General features: G+C 50.9%; 2 protein-coding genes across 6 annotated transcripts in view; both read right to left on the reverse strand.

Moving 5' to 3' along the window:
* Positions 1–1,561: 1,561 nt before the first annotated feature.
* cldn34a (claudin 34a) lies at positions 1,562–3,456 on the reverse strand. Of its 2 annotated transcripts, none has more exons than XM_068593064.1 (3): positions 3,363–3,456; positions 2,366–2,692; positions 1,562–2,159 (listed from the first exon to the last, which is right to left on the reverse strand). In XM_068593064.1, exons 2-3 carry the CDS (start codon positions 2,627–2,629, stop codon positions 1,713–1,715), a joined length of 711 nt encoding a protein of 236 aa, XP_068449165.1. In that variant the 5' UTR covers positions 2,630–2,692; positions 3,363–3,456; the 3' UTR covers positions 1,562–1,712. The 2 variants fall into 2 exon arrangements, with proteins under 2 accessions (XP_068449165.1, XP_068449163.1); XM_068593062.1 differs by lacking the exon at positions 3,363–3,456 and adding an exon at positions 3,248–3,337.
* A 109-nt stretch (positions 3,457–3,565) lies between these two features.
* The window catches only part of shroom2a (shroom family member 2a), a 25,228-nt gene continuing 3,793 nt past the window's right edge, over positions 3,566–25,000 (reverse strand). For 2 of the 4 annotated variants that reach the window (XM_068592816.1, XM_068592817.1), the window contains 10 exons: positions 20,381–20,529; positions 13,344–13,445; positions 12,682–12,804; positions 9,639–12,018; positions 8,791–8,876; positions 7,354–7,803; positions 6,568–6,945; positions 5,750–5,921; positions 5,141–5,410; positions 3,566–4,788 (listed from right to left, as the gene is read on the reverse strand). In XM_068592816.1, the coding sequence (XP_068448917.1) occupies positions 4,516–4,788; positions 5,141–5,410; positions 5,750–5,921; positions 6,568–6,945; positions 7,354–7,803; positions 8,791–8,876; positions 9,639–12,018; positions 12,682–12,804; positions 13,344–13,445; positions 20,381–20,529 (4,383 nt within the window). In that variant the 3' untranslated portion in view covers positions 3,566–4,515. Of the gene's footprint in view, positions 4,789–5,140; positions 5,411–5,749; positions 5,922–6,567; positions 6,946–7,353; positions 7,804–8,790; positions 8,877–9,638; positions 12,019–12,681; positions 12,805–13,343; positions 13,446–15,796; positions 15,947–20,380; positions 20,530–25,000 lie in introns of those variants that run through there. The other 2 variants (XM_068592820.1, XM_068592818.1) reach the window with 2 other exon arrangements.

Genomic DNA, 25,000 nt, shown 5'->3' on the forward strand with positions numbered 1-25,000 from the left:
ACTCTATAGATGTTTTGTGTCTCTTTGTAGTTGTTTTGGTCAGTTTGTAGTCTTTTTGTGCTTCTTCGCAGTCTCTTCTTCCTGGTTGGTACGTGTCTTGTTGGTATGAGTGACATGTTGTAGGTGAAGGTGACCTCTGACCCTCTGACCTTCTGGCCCTCTGACTTTCTGACCTTCTGACCTCTGGCCTCTGGCTCGTGTCCAGTAGATCTGTCGTCAGCGGGCGCCCTGCAGGCTGCAGCCTCGGTGTCTCTGAGGAACCAGCAGATGTTCCTCACGATTACAGAGAAGCCAACAGAAAGGAAACCAGCAGGAGAAATAAACAAACAAACAAACAAACAAGCAGCTGGGTTGGTGAGCAGAAGAAGACTGAAACATGAACCTCACGCCGGTTCATACAGGTTTCTGTATTGCGCAACACGTTCAGAACCGAGCTGCTTCGTCTTCAGGGCTTCAGTCGTTATCAGCTCTATGAAAGTGTAGTAAAGTTTGATCTTTCAGACGAGCGACTCCGAGGAGACGATGTTTATCTGACGTGATGACAACACACTCACTTCTATCAGCTCCTCAGTTATGAATTAGAGCGATTAGATAAAACACCATGTCGTGGTTATCTCTGAGGGGGCGTGTCTCAGGGAAGCTTTTAAAAGATAAACTGTTGAGTTGTGGTGAGGGTGTTTCCGCCCTGCTCTCCGGCTGCAGACGGCGCTCCGCCTCGCATCCACTTCTGGACTTGTGTTTTTGACAGAGAGCTGTTCTCAGCTCAAGAGGCCTTTTGTTCCGCCTCCAGAGAGGTGTGTGTGTGAGTGTGTGTGTGTGTGTGTGTGTGTGTGTGTGTGCAACAATCACCACTGTGAGCCCCCCCCTGTACTCACATGCCTGCTCTCGTCAGCCTCCCACCGGGTCACACGGGCTCCAGTGGAGCAGAGCCGCTCTCCTGGCGCTCGCTATCGGAGATAAAGCTTTATTACCACATCGCTGCCGATACGCAGCCGGCCCTGACCTGCGGTCACGCCCACGCCGACACACACACATCACCTGTAGATTATAGAGCCAGTGTCATGAAGATGAAGAGGTTGTGTTACAGCTACGACCAAACAGGTCAGGTTTTTCTCTAAAGCTGGAGAACGTGAAGCAGCTCAACAGGGAACTTAAACCTTCTGCATCTCTGAGAACATTACCGACTTTTACCATTTCCAATTCTTTAGTCTGTGTTAAGGTCTTTTTGAAATGTTATTTTGCAAATGAAACCTCAGCTCCAACAATAAGTCTCTAATTTACTGTTTATCAAAAATACACTCAAAATATCCCATTTAACCCAACACATGTTGTTCTCCTGGTGTCCACTAGGGGCATCACTGCTGTATTACAGAGATAATATTGGTTTAAAATAGAAATAATAATATCACACAAATTATAAAAATGCATAAATATTTATGCTGTAAATACATTTATAAACTCGTATAAAGTCTTGTGTGTAAGTAATGAATTGAGACGTCGGCATTTTAACGTCACATAGATGTTCTTTATTTAATAAAATACATTCACAGCAGTAATAAAAGAATCAGTTCTTATTTCTCGTCATGTTTTCATCTCTGACTCTTCGCTGCGTTTCAAAGTCTTTCTGGTTGAGAACAACATGGCCGACGCTCCGCCTGCAGGCCGGATCTCGTACTGCGGCTCCTCAGTTCTCCACAGAGTTCTCGAAGCCCTCAGGAGACGTCTTCCCCGTGAAATGCGTCGTTATCTCGGCCCTGGTCTCCGCTCTGTGGTCCGGTCAGGGTCCGGGGTTCCCCGTCGGTCTCCTTGGGGTTCCCCCAGGCGTATCGGTAGCAGAGGAACAGCAGCCCGCTCACGAGCATCAGCACGGAGGCGAAGACGCCCACGCCGACGGCCGAGCCCACGCGCTGCCGGCGCGGCGCGGCGGGGAGGTGGAACTCGGGCGGGAAGTAAATGCTGCCGTTGTTCAGCACGGCGCTCATGTTCAGGCCGAGCGGCACCAGGCCGAGCGTGCCGGCCGTCAGGTACAGCGAGCCGGCCAGCAAGAACGCCGGCCGGACCTTCCGCCGATCCTCCACGGAGAAGTAGACCAGCCGCATGGCCGCCGCCGCGCCGACGTTCCCAAGCAGGCCGACGATCAGCGCCAGAACCATCAGAACCTGACGGGCCACACACATTCTGACCAATGGAGTTCCAGGACTTTTCCAGGACTTTTAACCACATTTCAATGACTTTCCATGATATTTTACCAAGCTTTAATGACTTTAAACCAAATTTTAATGACTTTAAACCATTTTTTTCCAGGCCTTGAAATAGCCAGTGTAGAATTCAAGGGCCATTCCATGACCGTAACAGAACTCCGTACCTGAGCGGTGGCGATCTCCAGCGGGGTGAACGGGTCGGAGATGGCGATGCGGCGGCAGCTCTCTATGGCGTTCAGCGCGTGGCTGTAGAAGCACGCCCTCCAGATGCCGACCCACGCCACGCCCGAGCTCACCACGGACACGTCGTCCACCAGCCACAGACGCCACTCGTTCAGGCCGGTGGCGGCCATGAGGAGGATCCACGCCAGGAAGCCGGCCAGCAGGCCCAGGAACTGCCAGTGAGCCGTGTGGGCCAAATACTTCATGCTGCCAGAGGGGGCGCTAGCGCTGACGGAGACGCAGCGCAGACTCACGCATGGTCACGCCTCCTGAAAGCACAGTGAGATACATGTATCTTTATCTCTGATAGCTTAGCCTGTTAGCAACATGTATCTTTATCTCTGATAGCTTAGCCTGTTAGCAACATGTATCTTTATCTCTGATAGCTTAGCCTGTTAGCAACATGTATCTTTATAATAGCTTAGTCTGTTAGCAACATGTATCTTTAATTCTGATAGCTTAGCCTGTTAGCAACATGTATCTTTATAATAGCTTAGTCTGTTAGCAACATGTATCTTTATAATAGCTTAGTCTGTTAGCAACATGTATCTCACGTAGCAGGTTAGCAGAAGGCTAATAAGGATATTCATGTTTTCTTCCAGTATTTGTGTTTTTCTCAGTGATGTGATGATGTCGTCGGCTGTAACGGGTCGATAAGAAACAGATTCAATAAATCTCTTTGACTCCAGAGTCCAGACCTCGTCGTCTCAGTGGAACCTCGTTCTCTTGAAGAACCTTTAGCGCTCCAGGAAGCGCCGATGCAGAACTGGAGCACACCAACAAACCGTCTATTGTCTCTTTTACAAACCACATGAAACATTTACCTTGATGCGTCTTGAATCACCAACACTTTCCAAAACGTTATGAGGAGAAGAAGAATAGAAGCGAGTGAATCTATTTAACCCTCGACGTTCTGCAGTGAAAAGAAACATCGCTCACCTTCCATCTGGAGTTCAGATCCTTTAAAATAAGCGGAAGGCTTTATTGATCGCAGGGAGAGTCGATCGCAGCGATCGCCCACGTTCTGCAGCACCAGAGGAACTCCAAAGTCTTTTCTTCTGTCGCCTCCTCGCTATCAGCGGTTAATGAGTGACTGAAGCAAGCAGCTGATGACAGGAAATAAAATCAAACACGAGACGGCGTGATTTCAGCGGACTCTTTTATTGGACGTAAAGGAGCCGGTAAAGTGTTGAGTCGGTTCCACCGAGCGTGGAACCCAGAACAAAATGTGCAGAACAAACATCCTCCAGTGGGGGCGGGGCTTATTCTAATGTTTGTAGAAGTAACAACTGTGGTAACATTTAAACATCTTGCAGCGTGAATAACACCGTGAAGTCACGAGAGAAGAAACAAACACTTTTATACGAGGCGGCTTCGTCGTCCACATTCTTCCTTTTTTCAAAATAAAAAATAGTTGTTTCTTTTAAACGTGAGAATAAAAAGAGCGGCGGCGTTCCTCAGGCACTTCAGAGAAATGTGGATTTCAGTTTGTGGGAAGGTGAAGCGCTGCAGCTCTTCTCGTTTTCCTGCAGAAGAGAAGCGTCTCCACAGGAGGGTCCAAGGCCACGACTTTATTAAATGTGTATAAAGAAAAGGTTTAAAAACTGAAATATTCGGCCAGATTTGAGGTGTTCCAGATGGTGAGAATGATGTTAAAAACGTGTCCGTGAAGATACAATACTGTCCCCTCCAGCGCGGGTTCAAAAGGCTACAATAAATTACTAAAAAAAAAATAAGACAAACACAAACAGCAGCTTCTCTCGGGTCCGTCGGGATGCTGCAAAAACTACAAAAATGTCCGCTGTCCTCCGTCTCCCTCTGCTCGTCGTCTTTGTCTCCCCCTGCTGGCCGCCGCCGGCCTCACAGGGCGAGCCGGAGCTCCAGCGGCCTCACAGGGCGAGCCGGCGCTCCAGCGGCCTCACAGGGCGAGCCGGCGCTCCAGCGGCCTCACAGGGCGAGCCGGAGCTCCAGCGGCCTCACAGGGCGAGCCGGCGCTCCAGCGGCCTCACAGGGCGAGCCGGCGCTCCAGCGGCCTCACAGGGCGAGCCGGCGCTCCAGCGGCCTCACAGGGCGAGCCGGCGCTCCAGCGGCCTCACAGGGCGAGCCGGCGCTCCAGCGGCAGGCTGTCCGTCAGACACTTGAGCTGCTCCTCCCCCAGCTTGATCTTGTCCTCCAGCTTCCGCTGCTCGATGATGAGCGCCGACTTCATCTTCACGAAGTGCTCGTAGTCCGTGAGGCCGTCGTCCGGCAGCTGGCTGGACAGGATGTCGTACACCAGCCGCTCCCGGCGGTCCAGGTTCTCCTTCAGCTCCTTGGCGTCCTCGTGCTGCCGGATCAGCAGCTTCCTCTTTTCCACCAGCGTCCGCTGAGGAGGAGAAAGAAGAAGAAGTCAGGCGGTTGTATAGAAGTCCATGCTTCATGTGTTAGAGCTGCATTCTCTCTCCTGACCACCAGGGGGCGACTCCTCTGGTTGTATAGAAGTCTATGCTTCATGTGTTAAAGCTGCATTCTCTCTCCTGACCACCAGGGGGCGACTCCTCTGGTTGTATAGAAGTCTATGCTTCATGTGTTAAAGCTGCATTCTCTCTCCTGACCACCAGGGGGCGACTCCTCTGGTTGTATAGAAGTCTATATAAATGAAGGGATGCTTCAGGGCGGGGCTACAAGGTGATTGACAGGCGACGCTTGAGGGCGGGGCTTACAGAGGACGCACTCACCCGCTCCTCCACCGTGGCGTCCTCCTCGGCGTTCAGGGCGTTCTCCACTCTGGCCAGCCGGCCCGACAGCGACAGCAGGAGGCTCACCACCTTGTCCAGGTCGCCCACGAACATGCGGAACTTGTCCAGCTCGTTGGGCTTGCAGACCCGCTGCACCCGGGCCTCCACCTCGTCCCCCAGCGCGTTGTTGTCCAGGACGTCCTCCTGCAGACTCTCGCGGGCCTCGCGCAGAACCTGCAGCTTCTTGCTGAGGCTGTCGATCAGCTGTTGCTGCAGACGGGAACGACACAGACGATTCGTTTACATCTCTCGATTAAAACAACAACAACAACAGACGCAGGTCGGTGGCGTGCCGCTGCAGCGCGGCATCATGGGAGTTGTTGTTTTCATGCGTCAGGTTCTGATTAAAAACACGTGATGAAGCAGCTTCACATTAAAAATGTGTTTCTCCTGGAGGAGCCGAGAATCGAGCTAACGATGCTAACGTTAGCTCGATTCATGTCTACTTTAATGGGGAGGAGTTACATAATAAACCGGATTAATGTTCATTAATAAACCTTATAAATATGAATATTATTGGTGTACTCTGTGTTTGTGGGCGTCACCTACCTTCTTATTGGCCAGGTCGACGTCCAGCTCGTCCTCCTCCTCTTCCTCCTCCTCCTCTTCCTCCTGCATGTCCTTCATCTTGATGAGGAGCTCGGCTTTGGGAGCCGACGTGCTGTAGTACGTGGAGCTGGTCACCAGGGCGACGGCCGCCGCCATGCTGTCCTCCTTCTCCCTGAAACACCACGAAGGGCTTTGAACCAACAACAACAACAACAACAACAACAACAAGCCTCAACTTGACACACAAACTTAAACTAACAGCAACACAGCTCAGGAGCTTTCCCACATGTGATCATCAGGTGTGTATCAAACAGAACGCAGGTGAGGAGAGTCAACAAGGACTCTACAGGTCAAACAAGGCTGTCGGAGGCCTGAAGGAACTCTTAAAGGGACAGTACCCATGTTTAGAGTCAGAGTTAAAGGGACAGTACCCATGTACTGGCCCTTTAACTCTGACTCTAAACGTGGGTACTGGCCCTTTAACTCTGAGTCTAAACGTGGGTACTGGCCCTTTAACTCTGAGTCTAAACGTGGGTACTGTCCCTTTAACTCTGACTCTAAACGTGGGTACTGGCCCTTTAACTCTGAGTCTAAACGTGGGTACTGTCCCTTTAACTCTGACTCTAAACGTGGGTACTGGCCCTTTAACTCTGAGTCTAAACGTGGGTACTGTCCCTTTAACTCTGACTCTAAACGTGGGTACTGGCCCTTTAACTCTGAGTCTAAACGTGGGTACTGTCCCTTTAACTCTGAGTCTAAACGTGGGTACTGGCCCTTTAAGGCCTGCAGCTGGTGTAAAGGGAGAAGTGGCGGCTGACCTTTCCTCGGCGGGCCGGCTGACCTTCCTGCGCTGGTGCGCCCCCTCCAGCAGCTGCTGCTCCTGGGGGAAGATGCCCTGCATCAGGTCCATGGTGGTCTTCATCTTGCTCTGGTCCAGGATGTCGGCCAGAGACTTGTCCTTTCCCATGATGCTCTTGGCCAGCTGCTCCTCAGACGGCCGCGCGGCCTCCTCGGCGTCCGGCTGAGGCTCCGCCTCCCCAGCCGGCGCACAGGAGACCGAGTCCGCCGGGCCGCCGGGGGCGTCGCCGCGCTGCAGGTAGGGACACGCCCCCTTCTCTGGGACGCCCTCCGATTGGACGATCCTGATGGGAACCTTCTTCACTACAGGGTGTTGGTTCTCCATCACATGCTGCGTCCTGAGAGAGTTTTAAATAGAAGCTCTGAGAAGATTCTCCAGATGATTTAAACGTTGCACGATGGCATGAGATTTATCTCCAAGCTGAAGTCTCACAGAGGATTTAAATTAGTCCAGAAAGCGTTTTTGTTATTTAGTTTGGTGGCTTTTGTAGAAACGGGGAAATCCCTTCAGACGAGAGACTCAAAGAGGTCTTTTGTGCTCGAGGAGACACAGAGGACCAAACATGAGACATGAGTTATGAACATGAGTTATGAACATGAGTTATGGTGTTAGACCACGTCTCAACTTTATGAATAGATTCATGAGTTAGTGATGTCTGATTGGATTTTACTGGGTAGTACCTCAAACTACGCGTACTGTATGAATACTACGACGACAGGAGGAGTATAAATATATAGAGGTTTACCTGTTGGGGTCCTGCAGAGAGACCGGAGGCTCGTCACTGAGCCTCTGAGGAGAGAACTGAGGGGACGGAGAGCGCTGGGGCTCTGGGACCGGCCCCGAGGGGCTAAGAGGGGGCGACGGGGGACCGGCTCCTGGGGGACCGGGTCCTGGTGGACCGGGTCCAGGGGGACGATGTGCTGCCCCTGGTCCTCTTTCCCCTGGTCCCCTCTGCCCTGGTCCTCTTTCCCCTGGTCCTCTTTCCCCTGGTCCCCTCTCTCCTGGTCTTCTGCTGGTCTCAGAGTCTCCCATCGGGAGAGCGATGGGAGGCCCGGAGAGCGACTCCAGGGACTCGACCTCGGGGCATGCGGATGGAGGGGAGGGCTTCCTGGACGTGGGCCCGGGGGTCTGAGCGGGTCCTGGTCCAGAGTCCGGGTCGTAGCGAGGTTCTCCCACGTCCTCGTCGTCGGGGAACCTGAGGAGCAGCGCTGAGCTGTTAATCACACGGTGGAGCCGCTAGACACCAAATGACAGCCTCCCTCCCAGAGGCCTCGCTGGTCCCACTGCATGGCCACTGGCATAAGACCAGTGTGACCAGACACTGCTCCTCCTCTTCCTCCTCTTCCTCCCCCCTTTAATAACACGCTGGTTCAGAGGTTGGAACACATCTCGGTCTCTGGATTCTCTCCGCTGACTTCTCACAACTCAAACCTCCAACTAGCGTCTCACAAGCTGCGACCAGGCAGCCAATGACGACAGCTGCTGCCGCTTAGCCCCGCCCCCAAGGGCGGGGCTCAGCAGAACCAGCCAGAAACATGATGTCACAGGCTACTGCATATATAACCATATATATTAATACAGATATGTAGTACTGTCCCTTTAAGAAGGTTTTCAAGCAAGTTTTACTCCCATAACGTTGGGTGAATAATAAATAAATAACGGTCAAAATGTATCCTGACCTTTTGTCTCCAGCTAATGCGCCCTCAAAAAAACACTGGACACTACATTTCCCACAATGCAGCTCTATGGCAACCTCGGATTTCGAGCAGCGTGGAGCGAAGATGCAAAAGTGTTTCTGTTATTTGTCTGTTTAAATGTTTCCATCAACATCGAGGATCATTGTGACGCCGTCCGCCACATTCACATCTGGCCACATTTGGTGGTTTTCTGTATTTTCGACCAACATTGCCACCCAAAGGCTTAAAAAAGAAGCCGATCTCATTGAGGATGAGCTCTCTGAACGTCTCATTCTGATGCAGGGAGCCCTGCACGTGGTCAGCAGCTTCGCCCACGCCGCCAAACCTCCAGCCAACGGCACAAAGCGGCGCTCGTGTTGCCACAGCTGCTCCGCGGCTCGGCACAAAGACTTCCCTGTTGCTCCGCAGAGTCTCTGGAGCTTTTGCTTCTTGTGTCCCACAGCAACTGGAGACAAAGCGAGTCCCGCAGCAGGTTCACGACTCACCTCGTGGCAGCGGCGGGCGGCTCGGCAGGTTTGCTCTCCGGCTCCGGATAGTCCGTCTCGGGCGTTCTTGCGGGAGCTGGAATCTTCTGTGAAGGAAGCGGAACAAACATATGGTCCGTCATGCGAGAAAAGGAGGCTTCAGTTGTCCAACAAGAGCAAAAGGGCTCGTTTTATTTGTCCAAATCAGCTCATGTTGCGGCTTCCTGGTTTTTCCCACGATAGCGAAACGTCGATGCCCCTTCTTCTCCTCCTTAAGCCGAGGGTGTGACTTTATGAACAAACAGAGATTAATATTTGACTTGGCTCGCTCCCTCCTGCTGCTTCCACCCCGAGTGAGCGTTGTTTGTCTAAAAGACGCCTCGAGGGCTTCAGGCTGCTGCAGCGTTTAAAGAGGGACTCAAACCCATGAGGTTTGTTTACGCCAATAAAAGAGTTTGTTTCTTCTCAGGACGAAATCTACAACACTCAAAACAGTCTAGAGTGATAAATAAATACGGCCAAGATATCCTGGCTTTTCTTTTCCAGTTGTGCGTCCGGCCCTCAAGAAACACTGGAGACTACATTTCCCATCATGCAACGCAATCTTAAACCCTCCAACGTCAGGTAAATACTATTGGTGGGAATCACCAGAGATCCTACGACACAACATTATCACGACACTTAAGTCACACTACAATATCTGCTGACCGAACCAGAAACCACAGCGCCATCTAGTGGACTGAAAAAACAACTGATTTGTTATTAAAAAAGTTTATAATTGATTAAATAAAAGATCCATAATGGCTTCCGTGTATAAAACATGGCGATACTATGCTGTATTCACCCCACGAGGCCGTGAACAGACTCACCTGTCCGTAGAAGTCCGCCGAAGGAGACGATCGGGATCTCTCGTGGAAGCAGGCGGGTTTGGTTCTCTCCTCCGGTCCTGGGTCCAGGATGTTGTCGGCTGACCGGTACCGGCCGGGGGCTCTGGTCTCCGGAGGGGGTTTCTGCGTGTTCCACCTGGCCTCGTACTCCGCGAAGGTGCCCAGCCTCTGCTGGTCGAGGACCACCTGAGAGAGAGGACCTCCCCGGAGCTCCTCGGCGGCGTCCTCCGCTTCACCGGCGTGGGCCAGACCTCGGGTCGGGATGCGGTCGAGGAACGCCGGCTTGCCGCTTTCCCGACGGAGCTTCTGTTGGTCCAGCGAGGAGCTCTCGTTGCGAGGGAGACCCTCCTTCACCCCGACTTCGTGGATCTTGCCCGGTTCAGAGAAAGACCGCACCTTCTTCTCTGGGAGGAACCGCTTACGGCCGCCGATGCGGGTCACCTGACCGCCGGCGGCGGCGAGACCCGGCTTGCTCGTCGCGGACTCCGAGACGGTCGGCAGAGGGGCGACGTCTATCCGGGCCAGCGCCGAGGACGGGTAGCCCGGCAAGGCCTCGGCCGCGGGGTGCTCCAGCAGGACGGGCTCCAGGTCTTTCCTCCTGAAGGACGTGGCCTTCAGCACCCGGGCTTGGGCCTCCTTCAGGTTGTCCTTGTAGGAGCTGGTGAAGGAGCCGTCGGCAGAGGGCGCGGCGCCGCTCTCGGCGGACTTCCAGACGTCCGGGTCGTCCTCTCCCTCGGCACCGGGGAGGGCGGCCGCGCTCATGCTCTTCTGCAGCTTGGCTCTCCTCATCTGGATCTCGTTTCTCAACGTGGTGGCGAACCGGTCGCTGCGTCTCGCCATCTTGCTTTCGAGGGACTCCTCGGCGTTCGGGGCCCTCGGCGCCTCGCCGTGGCCCGCGGCCTCGTCCATGGACAGGAAGTGGAGCATGGGGGTCGCCTGGGGGCAGATCTTGTTGCCGGCTTGCCCGTGAGGTCGGACGTCTTGGTGATGTTGCGGCGCCGGTAGAGACCGGCGCTGCTCGGGCGGCCTGCCGGCGGAGTGACTCGTGAACGGAGCGTCCGCGCCGTGTCCCCTCTGGCTTCCCCGATCGTCGGGGCTGGACTTGGGCCCCTGGGTTTCCATCACGGTGGCGACTTGGTGCTTGCCGTATCCGTTGCTGTCTTTACCGACGGAGGAGAGTTGCTGCTGTTGGGGCAGATGGTACTTCACCGCGGTGACCGTCGTCTGCGGGCTGAGGGAGTTGCGCTCGTGTGCCGGGTCCGAGCCGGCGACACTCTTCCTGTCCTCGGGTTTCCCCGCCGCGGGCTGAACCGTCGTGACGCAGTAGTACCGGCTGTGCCGACTGCTGTCGGCGCTTTGATCGGCGGCGGTGGACAGGGAGGAGCTTAAGTTCCTCCGGTGGCTCTGACCGAAGTGTTGCGCCGAGCCGTTGGTCGGCAGCTCCTGCATGCTGCAGTAGTAGCCCCCGACGCTCTGCGGCTTCGGCACGGTCACAGTTCTGGGCTGGGAGTAAAAAGTGCTTTTGTCGCTGTGGTGCCTCTGGTGGTGGGGCTGGCCCTGCCGGACGTCGCCGCTGGACAGGGACTGCCGCGAGTTTGAGGCGAAATGGTTCGACTTATCCGAAGAAGCGTGCGGAGCGTCGGCGTCGCTCTTCGGGGGCGGCGGGTTGTGGCCGCGCCGGCTTTCGGCGGCGGTCTTGCAGACGCCGTGCGATTCCGGTCCTTCGGGGGCGCCGCCGCCGCCGCCGCCGCCGCCGCCGCCGCCACCGGCGAGCCCCCTCTCGTGCACTTTTGTCGCGGCAAAACTGTCGCTGCGTGCCGGCGGTGCGGGAGGCGGCGGAGACGGCGATGTCTTCTTCTTCGCCTCGGGGACGTGCCAGACGGGCCCCACGCCGCCGGTTCTGCTCGACGTGGAGTGGCGCGAGCCGGCCGAGTCGTCGGCCTGCGGAGGAACGGCGGCGCCAGAGTTGACTCCCGGCATCTGGAAGTACGCCACCCGGTCGTCCGGCTTGACCGCCTCCACGGCGCCCTGGCTGTTCCTGGCGTTGTTGTGCTTCGCCGCCGCCGCCTCCCACTGGCCGACCTTGTGGAGCATGTTCTCCGTGGAGGCGGCGTTGCTCTTGGAGAGGGTGTAGTCCGGGGTGCCGGAGCTGGTGGAGAAGGAGCTGTAGGCCGAGTCGCGCTTGCCTCCTCCGAGATGCTCCATGCTGTTGTTGTTGGACTTGGCTGGCGACAGCTGACCGGCGGCGTACGGGTGCGAGGCATGCTCTAGGCTGTCCATGCTGCCCAGAGAGCTGAACTGGTCGGACGCTCTGCGAAGGTCTGTTTGCTCCCAGCCGGAGGACAGGTCCGTGGAGGAGGAGCTGGAGGTCAAAGGGCGAAGGAGAGCGTGAAGATACAACATTTACCGCGTGTTGCGGATCCCTACATCCAGACCTGATGGATCTCAGAGCCCCCTCTGATGAAAAATATCTATTTAAGACCTGCTTCTGAAAGGATTTTGGTTGTTTTTTGGAAGCAAAAAACAGACTGATGTGCGTTTGGATGATATTTACAGGATGAAAACAGGTTAAAAAGATGAAGATAGAAACTTTGCTGCTACCGTACGCTGCCAACGATAGCGAGCAAAAGCTACGCCGTGATTGGCCAAGTCGGCCCTTTAAGGGGCGGGACTTAGCGAAGGGTAAACTACAGTGGTCGACCACAGTTGAGAAAAAACGAAGAGAGGAAACTAATGATTAGAGTCGTGTTACTCTTACTCATGTTTTTTTATTACATTTTTGGGGGATTTTGGGGACAATTTATCATTATAAATTTAGCTTAATTAATCAAATTTGTGAAAATACACAACTTTTAGATTACGTTTTTTTGTCAGTAAAAGTCCATTTCCATGGAAAACCCAGTTTTTGTGTTAAAACTAAGTGTGTATTTGCTTTGATTCACTTCAACAAAAAGATATAAAGCAGCGAGTTTTAACCCAAACTGCTTGATTATCTAAAGACACTGAGACCAACTTCAACATTTACCTCGCGTCATATTGGGCGCGCCAGACTTGCGTGGGCGGAGCCTGCGTTTTGGCAGTCTCTGATTGGCCCTCGTTGAACTTGGTGGCGTGCCAGGAGTGAGGTCTGCTTATGGGTTCGTTCTTCCTGCAGAAAGGGCAGAAAAAACACAGAATTAGAGCCCCGCCCCCTTTCTGGAAACCAGTACGTGCCCCCTGAGCTACTGGGAGCTTCTGCTACAGCTCATGCTGCAAAAATGTGCTTCTTTGACTGAAGGATTGCACTAAATATGAAGGAAGAAGATCTGTGCATTGTGTCACATCATCTACTGTGTGGTGAGGAAGCACTTTTTGCAGCATTTCTTTTACTCAAGTCGTCGGTCTGGACGGTCACGTACCCTTTGAAGCGATTCTTTCTGAAATTGCATGCCGGGAAAACAGGAACAGAGAATGTCAGCAGGAGCATGCACCTCCAACACGACACGGGGTTAAAATGAAATGTCTTCATGGACACCAACACATGAGCGTGCACGTCACGGACAGAACAAAGTGTGTGTTGCATGCTGCACAGACGGAATGGAGGTCTCATCTAATGACACGGACCACGGGGACATGAGGGTGAGGACTAGAGGATCATGGGAGAAAGGGGGAGGGGCTACTGATCACGATGGAGCCACAGAACCGTACCTCATGGAGCTTCTCAATATCTTCGTGAGAAAGCTTCTCGCCACATGCACGTCATTCTCAGAGGGCATTTTCTGAGCTACAATATCCACCATTTTCATATTCCTGGGCAGCAGGGGAGGAACACACACACACACACACACACACACACACACACACTAAGAGCTCAGAGACAACTGACAGGACAAAGACATCGGACATTTAAACAGCTGCTTCTGGTTTTAAACGTTTCTGAACACATGGTGGATTATTACAACCTCCGTTTGTTTGACTTATTGCGTAATGTTGTTCCCAAAATCATTGACATTTTCTTCAATCTACATATTTTGTGCCATTTTTCCTCCATAACTTGTCTTCTTTCATTCTAGAGGAAAGAAAACATTTATTTTACTACGTTGTAGATTTCTCTTAAATTCACCCAAAGCTACCGTGACATTATCATAGCAATATTATCAGATATTTATCATAGCAATACTATGAAGATATTTTTGTGCAATACTGTTATATCTTTTACATTTTGTGCCTTATTTTTTAATTGTTTTTACCTTAAGTTTCATGTAATTCTGTGTGAGGACCGAGCAAAATAAGTTTTTCAAGAACAGAATAACTGTCTGTTATCTGTGCTTATAACAGAAAAAACATCTTGAATCTTGTGACACAACGCCTCATTTTACAAAACATAAAACATCACATTTCAGAAAACCAGCAGTATCAAATACACTCGTTTCATGCGAGGAACCAAGCGGAGAAGTTTCATGTGGTTGTGTTGAGTGTCTGCTGCAGAAGTGCGACAGCGCCCTCTGCTGGTCAGACCGGCGCAGCGCAGAGCGACAGTAGATCCATGGACTCGTCTCTCACGGTGCAGCCCAGACGGCACCATATGGCCCAGCGGGGCGCGGCGGGCTTAACGGAGCAGAGGGTCCGACACTCGGATCAGCTCCGTCCAAGCTGTCGTCTGCCCGACAGCCCCCATGATGCAACAGGAGAACGGGAACCCGGTGCCCTTCAGTACCGAGAGAGACCTTCGTATCAGTGAAGGGAGGCTGACACACACACACATGTACATATACATGTGTGTGTGTGTTCTCGAGGGCTGTGTTTTAGGTTCTCCCGTCAGCTCTGAGGCATCAGTGTTAAAACTTTCTAGACTGTTTGCAGGATTTATTTTGTTTTCCCCAAAATCAGATGTGAATCTGGAGAGATGTTCTGCACTGCTGCCAGAAACAACCTGCAGTCAGGATGGAGACGTGTTTATCCTCCATAACTCCTCTCATGCTACAGGAAATAAAACATTTATTTTATTTCTTTGTCTGTAGATTTCTATTAAATTCATCTAAAGTCACCGTTACATAACAGCTCATTTGCATATTTAAAAATAAAACTTGCCACTCAATAAATCCTCTTCATGTGATGAAGTGGTGAAGGTTCATGGTGACGTCTATGAGTTCATGTGTTCACCTGTAGAGTCTTCACAAAGTGTTACTGAACTTCTCTTTAAAGACGTGTTCTCATTCAGACCTCATGGACTCTCCTTGGTACTGATCCAACATGGAGGACTTCTCGTGTGTTTCAGAGCTTTTTATTTTGAGGGATCGTTTGCGTTTCACTGGTTCAAGAAGTTCAGACAAAGCTCTGCCAGCCCTCGTTCTCATTGGGTCTCGACTCGCCCCCGCAGAGCGAGAGGTCGTGAGGTCGTGACCCCGCGGTTGCTGCATGGAGGACGAGCCGTCCTCCAGCTTCATGAAGTCACTCATCAGCTCAATCCACAAAATTAATTCTGGATTAAAAAATAAATCAAGGCCGATTCAGAAGACAAAGAGCCAACATGGTCCTCTGGGCCGCCTTGTCTCCTAGCCTCCTAGCCTCCTTGTCTCCTAGCCTCCTCGTGGCCCGTGTTTCTGGGGCACGAGGGGAGCTCGCCACACATGGCGCTGCTATTGGTATGCAAATGAGGCCGGTTTTATTAGGCCTATCGTCAGGGCGACAGCTGGGCTGGCACAGATATGCTGGAGGGGGGGGGGGGGGCAAGGGGGAAGGAGGGGGGGGGCTGACGGGGGGCATCCGGTACCAACCAGAACCAGAACACGCCAACAACAAACCACTAAAACAAACCTCTACTCTATGTAACGGCATATTAACTGACACAATACTTGAGGAGGAATGTATTAATACTTAATAATACTTCAGGAGAGCATTAATTGATTAATGCTCCAGATGCCTGTTGGTTCTCGCCTCGTCCCTCAGATTCATTTCCTGGTGTTTGTGAACATAAGTCTTTCTGATCGTGGCTTAACCTCAATGACGTGTGACCTCGTACTGAACGATGAGACAACAACAACAACAACAAGAGTATTGGGGTCAAAACACGAGCAGGACCCCCCCACCCCCACCCCCCCACCAGAGCCGGGCCGGAAGCAGCTTCCAAAAGTTTAAACGTAAAGTTCTCTTTGACTCACCGAACATCTGGAGGGAGGAATTCAAAATGGACACAAAAGGGAGGAAGAAGCGTGTTCTCCGAGCGCGGGGCGGCGAGCCGGGGGCTCGATGCCCGAGCGGGGGGGCCGGCGGGGACCGAGCGAGCCGGTCCGGATCCACATTCCACTTCAGAGCCGGAGCGCAGCGGCGGGTCCGAGCGGCGCCGAGGGACTGAACCTCTGAGCAGAAGTGAGCTGAGATCTCCCTCAGGATTACTGAGGGGTGAACCCCCTCCCCCCTCAGGAGGGTGGGGGCTCCCCCCCTCAGGAGGGTGGGGGTGCCATTGTCACAGCCGGTCCCCATGGAGGATTCCCGCGCCGGGGGCCTCGTCCCATTGGCTCCAGAAAGGGGCCCAATATATGCTAATGGAGGGCCGAGCGGAGGGTCCGGACTCTTGTCTCCACTCTGAGAGAGCATTTCTACTGTTGCCACGGCAACAGGTTGCTCTCTGAGGGTGTGGGGGGGGGGGGGGGCACCCGGTGTCCCTGAATGCATCATCGGGGGAAACGAGCGCTGCAACGCACCGACGCTACGACTTCACCACCGACTGCAGAGGAGCTCAATGTATGGAGGCAAGTTCACACACATAGAAATATCAGATAAAAAAAAGTTTAATTATGAGATAAGTCATATTTATGAGATAAATATGTCAAAATTATGAGATAAAAATGTCAAAATTATGAGATAAAAATGTCAAAATTATGAGATAAAAGTCATATTTATGACTTTTTCTTTTTTGTGGTGGAAACAGGCTTCTATACTACAGGGATCCTGAGTTGTAGTGAAATTAATGTTTAATAATAATAATAATAACCAGAGAGGCATCAGCATAAATAAACGTCATGAACACATGAATACAACACATTTACACCACTTTTAGTATTTTCAAGGGCTTTTCCAGGCCTGGACATAACCCTTCTATCCCCTCAGAGACCTGCACCGAGCAGGTGAGCCGCTGGCCTCCACCTGCGACCCTTCAGGTCCCACAAAGGCCCGTTCAGCCCGACTGACAATCAGCCCAGTCATGGAGGAGAGGGAGGTGAACCGTGAGCCTGATGACCAGCACATTCCTGAGCTGGCTGGCATTCCAGCTGTCAGGCCCACCCGGCAACACCTGGACACCTGTAGTCTGGACACGCCCACCACGACACGCCAGGGCCTCCAGGGTCCTTCAGGGACTCAGAGCTGCTGCTATGAACCCACCAGCAACCTGCTGCTCCCTTAAAGGGACAGTACCGATGTCACCAGCAACCTGCTGCTCCCTTAAAGGGACAGTACCGATGTTTAGAGGTGTTTGCATGAGCTTCTTACTGCAGTGGATGGAGCAAAGTAAGAGATAAAATGATCCTGGAGAAGCACATAAACACCGGTACTGTCCCTTTAAATCAGTAGTTGGGTCGCCTGTTTACCTGTTCCAACAGGTGAGGAAGACCGCAGAACAAACATCGAGCAGCTCCAGGTAATCCACACACTGATTAACCAACCGACAGCCCATAAAAGTGTCATGTTTAATATAATGGAGGGATGTGTGGAAGGATGAATGTTTATTTAAGCTCATGACTGCAGCTCTCTGAACAGACTGCTCTGTGATGTCACAGTAGTTCTCATGTTGCCCAATAGCTAAACCATCAATTAAGATAAACACTACACAAAAAACAGCCCGAAGAAAACAACAAACATGTTTATCCAGATTCACACAGTTTATTAATAACCAACAATTCTTCATGAGGAACCTCATATAAACACACACACACACACACACACACACACACACACACACACACACACACACACACACACACACACACACACACACACATATACAACTCCCCTCAGGAACGGGGCAAACCAAACAGGAAACCGAGGGGTGCAATAAGCTTAAAGCAGGTAAATCACTAAACTAGGATTTCCTTCTCTGAGAACTGAACAATTTTAAGAAATCTGCTTACGGGAAGAATTCAGCGCACGACATTCCACACATTCCTCACGGGCTCATTTAGAAAAACAAGCAGGCAGTAAACGCACCGCCTCGGCACCGGACCCCCCGCTGAGCGCCCTGCTCATTGGACCGTGCACCAACCCTCTTCATGTCAGAATAAAAGCTACGCAGCACTTTGTTAGTCCTAAACTCAAAGCGCTTCACATTTAAAGGGCCAGCGCGGAGCATGTCGGAGGATCTGATCGCAAGATAATGTAAAATACTATTCATGTTGTAACGTAGAATCACCTGAAAGTGTGAATCGTTTGGTCAGAAGGAGTTTTTCGTGTCTATCTGGACGTGGGAGGCTAGTAACGTTAGCAGCATCGCTAATGGAGAACCAACAGGAGGAGAGCTAGTAACGTTAGCAGCATCGCTAATGGAGAACCAACAGGAGGAGAGCTAGTAACGTTAGCAGCATCGCTAATGGAGAACCAACAGGAGGAGAGCTAGTAACGTTAGCAGCATCGCTAATGGAGAACCAACAGAGGTTAACTTCATTTACATGATGATGCGTTTAGGCTCTGTGCAGCAAAAATTAGTACTGGCTGAAGGTAAATGATAACGTACCCCACGTGACACGCTCCCACTAACACTCTGGTGTTATTGACGTGACACGCTCCCACCAACACTCTGGTGTTATTGTTGCAACACGCGCCCACTAACACTCTGGTGTTATTGTTGCAACACGCGCCCACTAACACTCTGGTGTTATTGACGTGACACGCTCCCACTAACACTCTGGTGTTATTGACGCAACACGCTGACTGCATGCAAACGGTGAGGACGACTCATAGCGCAGAGGCTCCGCCCCCTGCTGCCTGTAGAGACCACACCTGTAGACGGGAGCAGGTTCTGACAGCTTCCTGATCCCAGAGATAAAAAAATAAAAACTAACACAACCCAAAACAAACAGGAAGGTGTTTTCACAGCTCGCGCCTGCATGCAAACACCAGTGCAGCGACTGGGGAAGCCTTCTCACACCAGGAACACAAAGAAACTAGATAGAAATGCTTCATTCCTTCTTTTACTGGCGGAAATGGGCTTCCATGAAAAGGACAGATGTGGAATAAACAAGAAAACAACTAAATAAAAGAGCAGGACTGGTGGTTTGACCTGGAATGAACCCGCTTTGTTCTGGTGAAGACGAGCTCCTCTGAGGGAGGAGAGCGTCCCGCGGGAGTGAAGCGATGCAGCGAGAACAATGAGCCTCGTCCTTGTAAGGAACCGTCTTCCCTGTTTCACGACTGAAAACATACCGACGTGATGAAGCACAGATCCTTCAGGGATGCTGCTCTTCTGGAGACGGGTTCACATCCCATCCTCTCCCTGTTTTACAGAGTCAAACACACGTCTGCCGCCACAAATCACGTAATAAAACAGAGAAAATAACATTTTCAGTTGCTCTCCGGTGTCGCTTCACTCAAACTGCGTCTCAAAGTTGCCAGTTTATTAGGTACACCCGACGAAAACTACTGCAAGTTGCTCTAAAAGGGGTTGTTCTTGATAGTGTTTGTTGCATTGCACTGTTGTTTAGACTGCGTTGGTTTGTTTTGTGTTTCCGTTCCATGTATCGTGTTCCTTATCTACAAGGACAAATGGGTGTTTTTAAGGAATCCAAAATGTATTTTCTAGTTAAAATCCAGTGTCCTGGAGTTAATCGGTCTGTTATCTCCAGTTAGATGCTCAAGGACTGTAGAAGATGTTGTACAATTTTCTTTAAATATGAATATATTCCTCTCTATAGAGGGAGGCAAAAAATAAAAGAGAAACAGGCTAGGAACTAGCATGAACTCGCTAACCACTGAACGCTCAACACGGCGTTAACGTGACGTCACTGTCCATCCGACTGAGCCACGCCCCTTTTGAACCCGGTGAGACTTGAACAGAAACGTTCTGTACAGAAGGTTCGTCTTCAGGGCCGTGAGCTCGTCCAACACCTCATGAGTCTCCAGCTTCCTCCTCTCACTGACACTTTAATGCACTTGAACTGAAGACAATCAGAGACTCGCACCACGGCGTGCTGCTGGAGACGCTCGCTGAATGGACTTCCTTGTACGGAGGAGTTTGCTCAAGGGATTACGTTATGATATGAAACAATACGGAAGACATGCAGACGCACACACCGAGACAATGGGAGCAGTGTTACACAGGCACACACACACACACACACACGCTGACACACACACACACACACGAGCTGACAAATGATTCATCGGTTAAACAAGATGTGAATGCTGGACGGCCTTGGAGTCGATCTGTCACAAGACGACTGAATGTGGTCACAGCCCGGACTCACTGACGGACGGGCAGGGAGACAATGCACACCTGTGACGGAGGCCGAGGGAAACAATGCACACCTGTGACGGACGGGCGTCGGCGCCACATTTGCATCGCGACTTCCCTTTTTTTGTTTGCTCTTCCCACACCTGCCTGCCCTGCAGATGATGTCACCTGCGAGAAACTGTGTCACAATCTGTGACCTCTAGTTGACTGAGACCTGGTGCGACCCGGTGGGGGAGGGGCGAGTGTGTGTGTGTGCGTGTGTGTGTGTGTGTGTGGGTGTGGACAGGGATCGGTTACCTACCTTTTCACCACCAGGCTGAGGGTCTTGTGGGAGCCCTTCACCAGACAGATGGCCTCCTGCCTGAAGCCGCTCAGCGGGATCTCGTTGATGTTGACGAGCTCGTCTCCCACCTGGAGGCTGACGGACGCCGCCTTGCTGCCGTCCTCCACCTGAGAGGACGAGTCAAGGACACACACCGTGTTACAGGAAGCAGAGGCCACAACCTCATGTGTTAGAGCTGCATTCTCTCTGCTGACCACCAGGGGGCGACTCCTCTGGTTGTATAGAAGTCTATGCTTCATGTGTTAAAGCTGCGTTCTCTCTCCTGACCACCAGGGGGCGACTCCTCTGGTTGTATAGAAGTCTATATGAGTGACTCTACTTCTCTCTTGATGTATTCCCTCAGTAAACATGAGTTTATGTCTCAATCTCTAGTTTCAAGTCTTCTATACAGCATGATGTTCGTTTAGTACATTATGGTCTGTTAGAGTCAAACAGACCGTAGTAAGGGGACGCTTTAGGGGCGGGGCTACCAGGTGATTGACAGGTCGACACCAGAGACGTATAAGGCGTCTCCACATCGCTCCTCCTCAGTCCTTTTATGGTCACTGGTCGCAAAAATCCCAGATTTAGTGACGGCCAAAATGCTGACCTTGAGGCTTCAAAGAAACACACTTCTTGTTCACGGCCTGTGGTTCTGTTAAATATTTATCTTTGGGATTTGGAGGCTTGTACGACACAAAGAGCCAAATGAACAACTGTTAAAACGTTGAGTGGAACACCTTGTTCACCTTCAACGGCATAAACATTTATATTTACCAGAGTGGCCACCGGCGCCTACAGAGTGTATTCTGTTTATGAGAAGGTGCCAAAAGGCTTCTTACGACCAAGAGGGTCCCACCTCTCTGTGGCGAGAGAGATTAAGTGACCTCACTCGACCTTGGAGCTGCTTCTCTGAACTTTAAGAGCTGCCCCCGATGTTTACCGATGCTTTTAAAGCCCATTGTGGAGCAGGTCCTGCTCACGGGACCTCGCGTGGTAAAGGTTCAGACGTCAAAGACAAGAAGAAGACGACATATGAATTCATAATCTAATGGATCCTGTCTTCATGGGAGTCGATTGATCCAAACTGAACAGGTCGTAGAACTCCGAAGACCAAACGCTGGAAAAATGACCAGTGGGAGGAAGGCACTGCAGAAGGCGACAGTGTGTTGCTGTGAAGCTATCTGATCCGTACAGAAGGTTCCCAGAGCGAGCAGCAGGAAGGACAAACACACGGATTAAAGAGAGCTTCAAACAAGCTGCCTGAAGAGTGTTTGTTTGAGGGCCGACACCTGCAACAACACGCCGTCAGAGGAAACATGGCCGCCGCTCGCCGGCCGACTCCAAGTCCTACAGCCAGGGTTCATCCACATTCTGACCAATGGATTTACATGACTAGAAGACAAATTTACATCACTATAAACCACATTTACATGACGTTTAACCAAATTTACATCACTTTTGACCAAATTTCCTTTTCTTCCTCCAATATTTTGAACCTCTTTCTTTAAAAAGCATATTCATTATTTCAAACTCAGCATAAATGAACATCATGAACACATGAATATAACACATTTACACGACTTTTACTATACTTTTAGGATTTTTTTCTTTTCTTCAAGGACTTTTCCAGGCCTTGAAATCACCATTTTAAAAAGGCCATGACTTTTTTCCATGTTTTGCATGAGCGTATGAACGCGTGCAGGACGCTGAGGATACAGCGGCTCGGTGCAGAGCCCGGCCCACACATCAACACACAGACGGCTGATAATGGGTCGTGCGGTGACTCAACACAGAGGCATGTGTACATTTACAGACCATTACGTCTCACACGGCCCGTTATCCTCAGAGCCAAGACGGCTCCGATCAAAACCCTTTTCATTTTCTCCTTGAGGCCACTTTTTAAAAGGCGGACTGAGGCCGTTTTACGAGGACTGGCTGGATTCCTGCGCTGCTCCTGATATGGTGCTGAGTCCTCTGGAGACCGAACCACCGGCTCACAGTCCAGTTCCCGGGTTTGAAACGCACACACAAACACCTCTGTTGCTCTGGAGCTGGAACATAAAGTCTAGGAACTGAACTTAATGCGTTGCCCACAATGGGACGCCAGTGTTGTGTTTGGAGAAGAGTTTTCTACTCATGCCCCATGAAGCTTGTCTGCAGTATGAAGTCATATCTCAAAAGGTGTGACAGAACACATTTCTACTCAAAAAACCATAATGTACTTACATTTATCTACCATTTTATTCACATATTCCACTGCTTTTGTGAACCCAAAACCTTTTGTCAACCTATTTCTATTACCAAAACACCATATTATCTCCTTACCCTTGTGCCTTGGGACAATGGTGCCTCATTATACAGAGAGCTGAGATCGTTCTGCAAGTTTTGATGGTATGTATCTCATATGCAAGTGCCTTTAAATGGTGAATTTAAGAAGTTATGTAAAAATGGAGAAAAGGGCCCTGAAGGTTTCGGATCATTTGTGCGACGCTTCGGGCTAAACAGGAAACGAGGCTCCACGACGAGATAGGACGTAAATAAAACAACATGTTTCACTATCAGCCAATCGGCACGAGCCAGGCCGTGCCCTTTGTTCACCATCTTCCTCCAGACCATAATCAGTCCGCCTGCATCCATCCAGGATGCCCGGTCGTCCTCAGGAAAAGCCCCAGGAGCCTCGTGTGGGCCGCGGGGGGAAGGATGTGGTGGCGATGAGGGCGAGGAATGCGTGTGTCTGTTCTGCTGACGGGGCTCTGAACTCAGACCTCCTGCCACGAAAACAAGCGCACCCGAGTGCGACCTCTTGCCGAGGCCTCTTTCTATTTTTAAGTTCAATCTGACGGATGTTTTAAAGCGTCTTCTCTTTGAAAGTTAGTGTTTCTATTCAATGACCCGTAGGACCCGTCCTACTAAGCAGCATGGCATCCCATAATACGGCCATTTTAAGTGACGCTCCCACACCGCCGCCTCGACCCGGCTAATCAACACACAAGTGGAACGTCGGGTTCGTGGATTTTGCGGTTGCCATCTAGTTTTTTTTGGCGACCGTAACTGGACTGAGGAGGAGACTCTGGGGTCGACCTGTCAATCACCATGTAGCCCCGCCCCACGTGAAGCATAGACTTCTATACAACCAGAGGAGTCGCCCCCTGGTGGTCAGGAGAGAGAATGCAGCTTCAACACATGAAGCATTGACTTCTATACAACCAGAGGAGTCGCCCCCTGGTGGTCAGGAGAGAGAATGCAGCTTCAACACATGAAGCATAGACTTCTATACAACCAGAGGAGTCGCCCCCTGGTGGTCAGGAGAGAGAATGCAGCTTTAACACATGAAGCATAGACTTCTATACAACCACAGGAGTCGCCCCCTGGTGGTCAGGAGAGAGAATGCAGCTTCAACACATGAAGCATAGACTTCTATACAACCACAGGTGGTCAAACCTGACTCCCACAGACATTCTTGCCATGAGCCAGAACCTTTTCTTCTATGAATCAACTTTGCCCCAGAAGTTGAGCAATCCTCAAACTAACTGTCACATCAATCCCACGAGGTTTCCACACAAAGGGTGGAATAATTGGTGGAACCAGTTTACCTGTCGGTGCAGCGTGTAGGAACAGAGACGTGTTCTCTGAGAGGAAACTATATCTTTCCTCCATATGCAGCACAGGAAGATGAATGTATGAGCAGCACAGCTGTGCTGTGTAAAACTGGATTATATAAGTTTATTGAGACTTTAAGACCATGAAGACCTTGAGCACAACCTGAGCTATGAGAGGAATGTCAAGAATTTTAATTAGATCCAGGATATGTTTTTTTTACCAATACTCTAAACCTCTCAATAAACTGTGGACTTCTTAAAAAAAATCATTTTTCATTTCAGCTATTTGAGCGAAGGCACATAACGGCCAACACACACATCTTGTGTTAGAGCCCCGGTGAGAGTCCTCAGGTTCAACACATGGCATGCAGGCTGCCAAAGACACACACACAGAGCTCTAACACACAACGACATGAACGTCATCATGAGATGTCATGAAAGATGAAATGCTGATGCCAAGAGAGCATTCTTTACTTCAAAAAAGAAGAAAGAGAAACGATAACACGGACTGAGACCAAAGAGATGCTCAAGTTTCAGGACACGCCCTCATGCATCCAGAGAATTAATCCACACACACATATGTACACATATGTGTGTGTGTGTGTGTGTGTGTGTGTGTGTGTGTATTAATTCTCTGGATACATGAGGGTGTGTCCTGAAACTTAAACATATACACACATATATGTGTGTATGTGTAAATACATATTATGTATACACACAAATACATAACACACACAAATAGATAACATTCTCTCTCTCCCTCTCTCTCCCTCTCCCTCTCTCTCTCTCCCTCTCTCTCCCTCCCTCTCCCTCTCTCCCTCTCTCCCTCTCAAACATTTGACACAAAGAAGCAGAATGTCTCAAGCGGAGTCTGACGTTAACATTTCTATATTCTGATGAGATGAGGAACACACACACACACACACACACACACACACACACACACACACACACACACACACTAAAGGCAAGGAAACGGACCTTTAGTGAATAACCT

This window comes from Clinocottus analis, unplaced genomic scaffold (genome assembly GCF_023055335.1).
Source record: "Clinocottus analis isolate CAN_PGR_092001 unplaced genomic scaffold, fCliAna1.0.p SCAF_28, whole genome shotgun sequence".
NCBI classification, from domain to species: Eukaryota; Metazoa; Chordata; class Actinopteri; order Perciformes; family Cottidae; genus Clinocottus; species Clinocottus analis.